A 10,815-nucleotide genomic window follows, 5' to 3' on the forward strand; every position below is an offset into this window, starting at 1 on the left:
CCCCTCATTCTTCTGAACTCCAGCGAGAACAATCCCAACCTAGTAAATCTCTCCTCATATTTCAGTCCCGCGCTCCCTGGAATCAGTCTGGTAAACCTTCGCTGCACTCCCTCGAGAGCAAGAACATCCTTCCTCAGAGAAGGAGACCAAAACTGCACACAATATTCCAAGTGTGGCCTCACCAAGGCACTGTACAATGCAGCAACAAATCCCTGCTTCTATACTCAAAACCTCTTGCAATGAAGGCCAACATACCATTAGCCTTCTTTACTGCCTGCTGCACCTGCATGCTTACCTGCAGCGAATGGTGCACAAGGACACCCAGGTCCTGCTGCACACTCCCCTCTCCCAATTTACAACCATTCAGGTAGTAATCTGCCTTCCTGTTTTTGCTTCCAAAATGAATAACCTCACACTTAACCAAATTATACTGCATCTGCCATTGGTTTGCCACTCGCCCATCCTGTCCAGATCTTGCTGTAGGATCCCTGCATCCTCGTCACAGTTCACCCTTCCACCTAATTTGGAATCATCTGCAAACTTTGAGCTGTTATATTATGTTCCCTCATCCAAATCATTAATGTATATTGTGAATAGCTGGGGTCCCAGCACCGATCCCTGTGGTACCCCACTAGTTACTGCCTGCCAATTTGAAAAGGACCTATTAACCCCTACTCTTTGTTTCCTCTCTGCCAACTAGTTTTCTATCCACCTCAATACATTTTCCCCAATCCCATGCGCTTTAATTTTGTACAATAATCTCTTAGGCGGGACTTTGTCAAACGCCTTCTGACAGTCGAAATATACATCGACTGGCTCCCCCTTGTTGACTCTACTGGTTACGTCTTCAAAGAATTCCAACAGATTTGTCAAGCATGATTTTCCCTTCATAAATCCATTCTGACTCTGACTAATCCTGCCACTCCTTTCTAAATGTTCCGCTCTAAAGTCCTTGATAATGGCTTCAAGCATTTTCCCCACTACCGATGTTAGGCTTACTGGTCTATAATTCCCTGCTTTCTCTCTACCTCCCTTTTTGAATATCGAAGAGACGTGAGCTACCCTCCAATCTGCAGGGACAGTTCCAGAGTTTATAGAATCGTGGAAGATGACCACCAATGCATCCACTATTTCCAGAGCCACCTCCTTAAGCACTCTGGAATACAGATTCTCAGTCCAGGGGATTTATCCGCCTTCAATCCCATCAGTTTTCCCAGCACCATTTCTCTACTAATGTTGATCTCCCTCAGTTCTTCCCTCTCACTAAACCTTTAATTCTCCAACATTTCTGGGACTGATTTGTGTTCTCATTTGTAAAGAATGAACCAAAGTGTGTATTTAATTGCTCAGCCATTTCTTTGTCCCTTATTATGCATTCCCCTGTTTCTGTCTGTAGTGGGCCTACATTTCCCACTATCAAACTCTTTCCCTTCACATAGCTGTAGAAACTCTTAGTGTCAATCTTTATGTTCCCTGCAAGCTTCCTTTCATACTGTACTTTCCCCTTCTTAATCAATCCCTTTGTCCTTCTATGCTGAATTCTAAACTGCTCCCAATCCTCAGAACTATTATTTTTCTTGGCCAATCTGTGTGCTTTTTCCTTGAATCGGATACTATTTCTAATTTTCTTTGTAAGCCATGGATTGGCCCTCTTGCCCCCTTTGCTTTTGTGCCAGACAGGAATGAACAGTTGCTGTAGTTCCTCCATGCGTTCCTTGAATGTTTGCCATTGTCTATCCACTGTCATCCCTTTAAGTAACTCTATCAAGATCAACTCACGCATCATATCTTCATAGTTCCCTTTGTTAAGATTCAGCACCCTTAGTCTCCGAATCAACTACTTCACTCTCAATCTTGATAAAAAATTCTATCATGTTATGGTCGCTCATCCCCAAGGGATCTCGTACAGCCCGATTTGCAATAATTCCCTTCTCATTACACAGTACCCAGTCTAAGATGGCCTGCTCTCAGGTGGCCTGTTTGTTTCAAATCACTAGCTTTCGGAGCCCTGTTCCTTCATCAGGTGAATGAAGAGGTATGTTCCAGAAACATATATATAGAGTCAAAGATGCAAGACAATGCTTTGAATGCGAGCATTTGAAGGTAATTAAGTCTTTACAGATCCAGAGAGAGGGGTAATCCCAGGTTGAAGAGATGTGAATTGTCTCAAGCCAGGACATTTGGTAGGATTTCGCAAGTCCAGGCCAGATGGTGGGGGATGAATGTAATGTGACATGAAACCAAGATCCCGGTTGAGGCCGTACTCATGTGTGCGGAACTTAGCTATAAGTTTCTGCTCGACGTTTTGCGTTGTTGGAAGTCCTGAAGGCCGCCTTGGAGAACGCTTACCCAGAGATCAGAGGCTGAATGTCCTTGATTGCTGAAGTGTTCCCCGACTGGAATGGAACATTCCTGCCTGGCGATTGTCGCACGATGTCTGTTCATCCATTGCTGCAGCGTCTGCATGGCCTCGCCAATGTACCACGCTTTGGGACATCGCTTCCTGCAGTGTATGAGGTAGACAACGTTGGCCGAGTCACACGAGTATGTCCGGGTACCTGGTGGGTGGTGTTCTCACGCGTAATGATGGTACCCATGTCGATGATCTGGCACGTCTTGAAGAGATTGCCATGGCAGGGTTGTGTGGTGGTGTGGTCGTTGTTCTGAAGGCTGGGTAGTTTGCTGCAAACAATGGTTTGTTTAAGGTTGCGCGGTTGTTTGAAGGCAAGTAGTGGGGGTGTGGGGATGACCATGGCAAGATGTTCATCTTTATTGATGACGTGTTGAAGGCTGCAAAGAAGATGTTGTAGTTTCTCCACTCCGGGGAAGTACTGGACGACGAAGGGTACTCTGTCTTCAGTGTTTGTCTTCTGAGGAGGTCGGTGCATTTCTTTGCTGTGGCGTGTTGGAACTGTCGATCGATGAGTCGAGCGCCATATCCAGTTCTTATGAGGGTATCTTTCAGCGTATGTAGATGTTTGTTACGCTCCTCCTCATCCTCGTCTGAGCAGATCCTGTGTATACGGAGGGCTTGTCCACAGGGGATGGCATCCTTAATGTGTTTTGGGTGGAAGCTGGAGAAGTGGAGCATCGTGAGGTTATCCGTGGGCTTGCGGTAAAGCAAAGTGCTGAGGTGACCGTCCTTGATGGAGATGAGTGTGTCCAAGAATGCAACTGATTTTGGAGAGTAGTCCATGGTGAGTCTGATGGGGCTAGTTTAGCACAGGGTTAAATCGCTGGCTTTGAAAGCAGACCAAGGCAGGCCAGCAGCATGGTTCAATTCCCGTACCAGCCTCCCCGAACAGGCGCTGGAATGTGGAAGCTGGGGCTTTCCACAGTTACTTCATTTGAAGCCTACTTGTGACAATAAGCGATTTTCATTTCATTTCATGATGGGATGGAATTTATTGATGTCATCGTTTCAGAGATTCTTCTGAATGTGGGTGCAAAGAAAAAAAATGTCATTGATGTATTTGGTGTATAACGTTGGTTGAAGATCCTGTGCGGTGAGGAGGTCTTGTTCAAACTTGTGCATGAAGATGTTGGCATATTGAGATGCGAATTTGGTCCCCATGGCTGTTCCGTGCGTCTGGACGAAGAACTTGTTGTCGAAGGTTAAGACGATGTGATCCAGAATGAAGCGGATGAGTTGCAGAATTGCGTCTGGAGATTGGCAGTTGTCGGTGTTGCGTACTGAATGTTGGAACTGTTGATCGATGTCAAGGGCATTCAGCCTCTGATCTCCGGGTAAGCGTTCTCCAAGGCGGCCTTCAGGATGCGCGACAACGCAGAATCACCGAGCAGAAACTTATAGCCAGGTTCTGCACACATGAGTACGGCCTCAACTGGGACCTTGGATTCATGTTGCATTACATGCATCCCCCACCATCTGGCCTGTGCTTGCGAAATCTTACCCACTGTCCTGGATTGAGACAATTCACACCTCTTTAACCTGGGGTTACCTCTATCTCTGGATCTGTAAAGACTTAGTTACCTGCAAATGCTCACATTCAAAACATTGTCTGGCATCTTTGACTTGATCTATATATATGTTTCTGGAACATACCTCTTCATTCACCTGAGGAAGTTGCAGTGCTCCCAAAGCTAGTGATTTGAAACAAACCTGTTGGACTTTAACCTGGTGTTAGTAAAACGTTCAACGAAAATGGAAAAAAAAACAATATCCCAATGATTTTTCTCCAGGATTGCACAACTTAATGTACTGGAGATTGATCCTGATTTCCTGGAGATTCCTGGCCAATCCTGGAGGTTTACGAACTCTACCCTGTACTACAGGGAGATGGTGATGGCAGTATATAATTACCTATATCTTACTTTCCAATCCAGCTAAACTTTCTATCCTGGAACAGAATAGTGTGCCAGTTTGTGAAAATGCCATTTGGAGCAGGAATGGAGACAGGCTGACAGTTAGAGCTCATTAAAGATGCTGAATACATTCCCGAGTATCCCGTGGGAATGGGATTGGAGGGTGTTCCCGGCTATAAAACGGGCTGGTGTTTGGGTAAGGCATTATCCTGACTCAGTAACCAGGATGGGACGTTGGCTGGGTTTTTGCTCTCTCTGCCTCCTGGCCGGATCCTTACTCTCAGCCCAGCCGCCACTCCTCGGGAATGATGTTTGTGTCCCAGAGCCAGGCTGGAGATTTGAGTGCGGTCACTCCGGGGTCAGCAGTACCGAGTGCAGCCGCCAGGGTTGCTGCTTTGACCCGCAGAGCTCCAGTCACCATCCCTGTTTCTACAATCTGAGAAAGAGTGCAGGTAACAAACCCTCTCCCCAGTCTAGGGGGGAGACTAGTGAAGAAAATCCAACTTGGCAAATCGGGAACTAATCCCGGGATTTGTTGCTATCTCACTGTGTAATGGAGAATAGGAATGGAGGGAATTCCTCAGCTGGAATGAGTGAACTAACTGGGTTGTGGGGATGGGTTTAACCTTCCCAACGCCAGGAATTCCGCTATCATATTGAAGGCAGCTGAGGCTGTGTGACCGGTGTTAGAGAATCTCGGGTAGAGATGAGCAATTTGAGTTAACTTAGGGAATGTTTTTGAAGTTCTGAATGATTGATCCCTAATTGAGAGAAATCCTAATGGGACGGTTTAGTCAAACCTCAGATTTGCTCAGTGATGCTATTAGCAGTTTCCTGTCGGCTTTCAGTGAGAGACAAGAACAAATCTCCAAGGAAATCACGGGTACAAAAACGGGAGTGAGGATTGAATTGAACGTAAGGAGGGGGAGGGATTTCTGAACTGTGTTCAGGGGAATTTTCTTGACCAGAATGTCTTTGCCCCAACTAGAAGGGAGAGCTTGCTAAGAAATGTGGGTCAATTGGGCCAAGTGTCTATAGGGGTGTACTGGGCGTTTTGGGGGACTAGGTGCCAGGGTAAGGCTGGAGTAGTTTCGTTACGAGGAATCTGATGCAATGGATGGATGCAATTGGGGTCAATAGGTCACCTGGTGTTGATGGCTTACAGCCCAGGTTGGAAGTAGGGATACAGATGGTAAAAGGCTTAGACATTACCTGTCCATGCCTAGATATGGAGAAGGTGTCAAATTTGAATATAACACACTTGACTGTCTGACTTGTGTCAAGTGGGAGGTAAGGATTTTGAAATCCTACACCAAGCATTTTGGCTATTGTTGAGGCGAGCTGCTTTTTTAAAAAAAAAAGTAAATGTGCTTTTGGAAGTAAAATGAAAATCACTTGCTGTCACGAGTAGACTTCAATGAAGTTACTGTGAAAAGCCCTTAGTCGCCACATTCTGGTGCCTGTTTGGGGAAGCTGGTATGGGAATCGAACTGTGCTGTTGGTCTGCTTTCAAAGCCAGTGATTTAGCCCATTGTGCTAAACCAGCCTGAAGTGGTTGATGAAAGGAATGAGGTGTATGCTGTTTATGTAGAATGGGGAACAGAACAGCCCTGGAACAAAGTCAACAGAATGGACCGAGAAGGAGATGGAACTTGTGAGACGAGGTAATGCAGTTTAGTGGTGCCTGAGGTTGGGGGAGGGTTAGATTACAAGGTTTACAGGAACTCGGTCAGAGGGTTGGTGGTGGTGTGCATGTACATTATTTTGGGAGCAATTGGCAAAGCACCTGGGATCTTGGGCTGCTCTCAGTTTTTGGGGGGGGGGGGGGGGGGAAGGAGAATGGTGTAAGGAGGAGATTGCAGGTGTACATGATTGATTGTCCCTGATAAGGTGGTGAAGAGCAAACTTGTCCCAATAGATGGCTAAGACTGGGGATGCTGATTTAAGATCTGGAGCAAAGGATTTGAGTTTTTTGTGCATGGTTGTAATCCAAATCCCTACAGTCCAGATGGAGGCCATTTGGCCCATTGAGTTGGTGCTGACCCTCTGAAAGTGCACCCTACCTTGGCCCATGCCCCCTTATCCCCATTACCTTGCCTATCCTTTTGGATCTGCCTAACCTGCACAGAGCACCTGCAGTATCACTGAGGCTGGAATTGGAACTGGGTCCCTGGTGCTGTGAGGCAGCAGCACTAACCACTGCTACCATGGTGGAATGTCTTCGCTGACGAGACCCTTTTTTCCCAATTTGTGCAGTAGTGTTCAGCTGTGGCCAGTATCTGGTAGCTGAAAACGATCCGTATCTTGCTGCCATCTTTCATGCAGTGTGATCAAATGGTGACTTGTCACATTTGACAACAAGCTGTTTGGCAGGACTGTAATCTGTGAATTATTGTGGTTGGAGGCCATTTGGCCCATTGAGTCTGCACCATCCCTTGGAAAGAGCACCCACTTAAGGCCACACCTCATCCCTGTAACCCAGCAACCCTTTTGGACACTAGGCACAATTTAGCAAGGCTACAAACCTTTGGACTGTGGGAGGAAACCGGAGGAAACTCGCGCAAACCTGAAGAGAATGTGCAGACTCCACACAGTGGCCCGAATTGAACCTGGAGCTGTGAAGCAACAGTGCTAACCACTGTAACCTGCTGTCCCATCCTGAGGAAGTAAATTGTTGTTTCGCTTGTGAATGCTTTTTCTCCACGTTCCTAATTCTGAAGAGGTTGGGCAGCATTGACTCACGGTGCTGAGGTCCCAGGTTTGATCCCAGTTTGGGGTCACTGTCTGTGTGGAGTTTGCATATTCTGAGTCTGTGGGTTTCACCCCCCACAACCCAAGATGTGCAGGGTAGGATTGGAAAAAAATGAATTGAGTACTTTGTTTCTTCATAAAAATAAAAAAATTCTGAAGAGGTGTGATCTGGAGCAGCAAATATTAACACTAATGACTATAATCTGAGCTGGTATTGGCCTATGGTTCATCACTGCACTGCAGATGGTTCAGTTGAGACTGCATTGGAATGGATGGTTTCAGAGGTTGAGCTCTTCCAATTCAATAATTGGGAGTTGTCAATCCTCTTGCCTGTCTTTGGGATGGGGTGTTTAGTTCTCGGCATCGCTCGACTCCATTGACTGACTTGCCTGCTGTTTGTCAAAAATGCATCCTTGCTCCATCAAGAGCTGTTTGTGGCTTCTTGATCTGAGGTCCCTAACCACAATAGGAGCAGTGGCAATGATTTTCTCTCTTTGCAGCGTGCACAGCTGATGGTCAGTTCCTCATCGTGATCTCCAGCAACCTGACCCGTCCTGCCCTCAACCTGTCATCTCTGTATGTGAAGGATGGGCAAGAGGCTGAGTGCAAGCCTAAACTAACCACTGCCCAATTTGTGACTTTCCACTTTCCAATTACCTCTTGTGGCTCCAGCAAGCGGGTGAGTATTGAAGGGTCAAAGCATTTTCCCACTAAATGAGTCAGCTTCTTATTAAAACAGCCTCATTGCAGGAGGAAGATGGATCCTTGATATATGAAACAGATGTCTTTGGGAAGAGGATGATTCAGACTGGGAAGCTGGGTTCAATAACCCGGGACAGCACCTTCGGGTAGGAGAATGGTGGGAGATGTTGGTATTGGGAGGGGACGTGTGACTGAATGAAGCTCCAACTACTTCTGTCTCTCTGCAGCCTGCATGTCCAGTGCAAGTACACGGGGAGGCAAGAGACTGGCTTGCAGATCAATGTCACAGTTTACACTGTTTCTCCTCCACCGCCTGCTTCTGAAGATGGGATTCTGGAACTGGAATTGCGAATAGCAAAAGGTAGAGCTGGCCTGGGTAATAGTTTATGCTAGCAGTGGGGCTGTATCCATACAGGGAGTGACTGGTTCTTGTGTCTGTCCCTCAGGTGGTGATTACAGTTCCTGGTATGTGGATAGTGACTACCCCATTCGGAGAATCCTTCAGGAACCAGTGTTTGTGGAGGTTCGTGTCCTGGATCGCACTGACCCAATGATTGTCCTGAGACTTCATGACTGCTGGGCAACTCCTGTTCCTGCCCCTGACCATGAGGTGCAATGGAGTCTACTGGTGGATGGGTGAGCTTGAATGGAAAGGCTAACAGGTTTTTAGACAGTTCAAGGAACAATATGACCAGACTGATTCTGATCTTGCTTCCCGCTTGCCTCAGTAGCCATGGCCTCTTTGGGAGAAAGAACTCTGGACATATTAGTGTTTCCAGCAACTTTATCCAATCTTTCAAGCCACACTCTCCTCTGTTTCTTTTGACTATCTCCTCCCTTCAGGAACCAATAGAACTGTTGAATTGAATCCCCACACATTGCACCATGGCTACATTCTTCAGCAATGATAACTCTTGGCTCAAAGGACAGCACAATGAATTAGCACTGCCTATTGGTGTCCAGCACCTGGGTTCAATTTCAACCTTGAGTAACTGCAGTTTGCCCATTTAAAGTTGTCAGGTCGGTGGACTAGTCATGCTAGTGTCCAAATGTTAGGTGGGTGTTATGGGGTTACAGTGTAGTGGGGTGACAGTGAAGCACAGGAACATGCCCTTCAGCCCTTGTGTGCCAATCATGATCAAATCTAAACTAAAATCTTCTACATGTCTGAGTTCCATTTTTTTCACTTTCCTGTATTCAAAGATGCCCTTTCAGAGTAGCTGAATGGCCTCCTTCTGCACTCTGGATTCGTGTAGCTAAATGTCTTTAAATCCAAGTACCCCGTTTTGTGATAGTTTGATTAAAAAAATTTTGGCATACGATCATGGGAATTAGGAGCTGAAGTAGGCAGATCTCTGTTTTCAACTGCACTTCTCTACTTCCCCCTTATCCCTTTAACCTGTTGGTAAATCCTAAGTATATTTGTCAAAGCCATTTAATGACTCCAGTCCCACCACACTATGGGGCAGCAAGTTCCACATTCAGCACCCTCTGCAAGAAGTAGTTCCTCCTCATCTCTGTCATGAACATTCTTCACGTTCAGTATTATTCAACAATGATTTGAGAGCCAGCCTCAAACAATGGAGTGAACTAATTGGAGTACTCCCTCTGTTGGTAACAGGTGTCCCTATGAAGGTGATGATTATCAGACTCTTCTACACCCAGTAGATGTGATTTCTGGCCTGAAGTTCCCAACCCATCACAAGTGGTTTGAAGTGAAGACCTTTGTTTTCTTGGATGGAAAGTTGGAGCAACCTCTCACTAGAAAGGTAACAAAGACACCTTTTTTAACTGCTAGTTCATCTAACTAAATGAAGCCCCCTAAAAAAACTCTTCCCTTTCAGGTTTACCTACACTGCAGTGCTGAAGTCTGTTCACCTTCTGGTCAGGATGACTGTTCACCCAAATGTGGCCCAAGTGAGTTTTAATCTTGTAAAAGGGATATCTGGTTTGGTTTATCTCTCTAAAGGAGCCTTTCAATAGGCCTGCCTTTGTCACTCTTGATGAATTTTATTCCCTGCATGGGAGATGTGTTTGTATTTGAGGCATCATTGATTGCTTAAACAGTGACAGGTGAAACTGTGAACTGATTTTTGTTAATCAACAGACCTTTGGTGCAAGATTGTTCATGGCTTGTGCTGTTTTTTCCAATTTAGTATGGCTAATTTGCACATCTTTTGGGTTGTGGGGGTGAAACCCATGTAGATATGGAGAGAATTGTGCTGTGCAAACTCCAGTGAGCCAGGATTTGAACCCGGGTCCTCTAGTGGCAAAGTCCCAGTGCTAACCACTGCCACATGCTGCCCTCAGCCCAGCTATTAGACCTGTATCTTCTGCTTTCCTCACTTGGTCACGGGCTGCTTGCTAGTTTGCCGCCTTGGCGTCTAAATTGGGTCAAAACTGTCCTCTTCCCAATAGAGAGACGACGCAGGAGTGTTAATGACGACAAGGGAACATTAGTGAGTGCTCCTGGTCCCATTTTCCTGGAATATGAGAGTCTCCAGTCAAAGAAACTGCATGAAGCAAATGGTAAGTAAAGCCTTTTCAATAGGTCACCTGTCAACTCTTCTCAAATATCATGTCCTCAAATATAATATCTTCTAATTTCCCACTAGGTGCTGCTGAATCTCCTTCTTGGCTTCTGCAAGGAGTATCCATTGGCTTAATGATGCTGTCTCTGTCCCTCCTGGTGGCGGCTGCAGTGTTCATGAAGAGACCAAGAGCTGTTGCTTCTCAATGTAATGAAATTGAACTGTAGGCAATAAAAATGAACTAACCTGAGACAACTTGCCTTGTGTTTTGCTGTGACCATAATTAAGTAGAATTGAATGAACAGTATCAGACATAACATTTTATTTTGTTAGTCTAACTTATTCCAAGCAAAAATTGTATTTCAGGCCTTCCTCTTTAGCTGCAGCAATGGTCCTACAGTTTGCTTGGGGCATGTTCCCTGTAGCAATAATGTGATAATGAATCTGAGATGTTGGAGTTGCTTCCACTTTACATCCTGGTTATGAAATAATGATGTGGGACGAC

General features: G+C 45.8%; 1 protein-coding gene across 1 annotated transcript; it reads left to right on the top strand.

Annotated features, from left to right (window-relative positions):
• The first annotated feature begins 5,106 nt into the window (after positions 1 to 5,106).
• LOC119952920 (zona pellucida sperm-binding protein 4-like) lies at positions 5,107 to 10,565 on the top strand. The gene is made up of 10 exons (XM_038776551.1): positions 5,107 to 5,241; positions 5,918 to 5,990; positions 7,578 to 7,756; positions 7,828 to 7,925; positions 8,007 to 8,140; positions 8,226 to 8,415; positions 9,401 to 9,548; positions 9,624 to 9,696; positions 10,198 to 10,308; positions 10,395 to 10,565. The coding sequence occupies exons 1-10, from the start codon at positions 5,107 to 5,109 to the stop codon at positions 10,535 to 10,537; spliced, it is 1,284 nt and encodes a 427-aa protein (XP_038632479.1). The 3' UTR covers positions 10,538 to 10,565.
• Positions 10,566 to 10,815: the final 250 nt, after the last annotated feature.

This window comes from Scyliorhinus canicula, chromosome 18 (genome assembly GCF_902713615.1).
Source record: "Scyliorhinus canicula chromosome 18, sScyCan1.1, whole genome shotgun sequence".
In the NCBI taxonomy this organism is placed as follows: domain Eukaryota; kingdom Metazoa; phylum Chordata; class Chondrichthyes; order Carcharhiniformes; family Scyliorhinidae; genus Scyliorhinus; species Scyliorhinus canicula.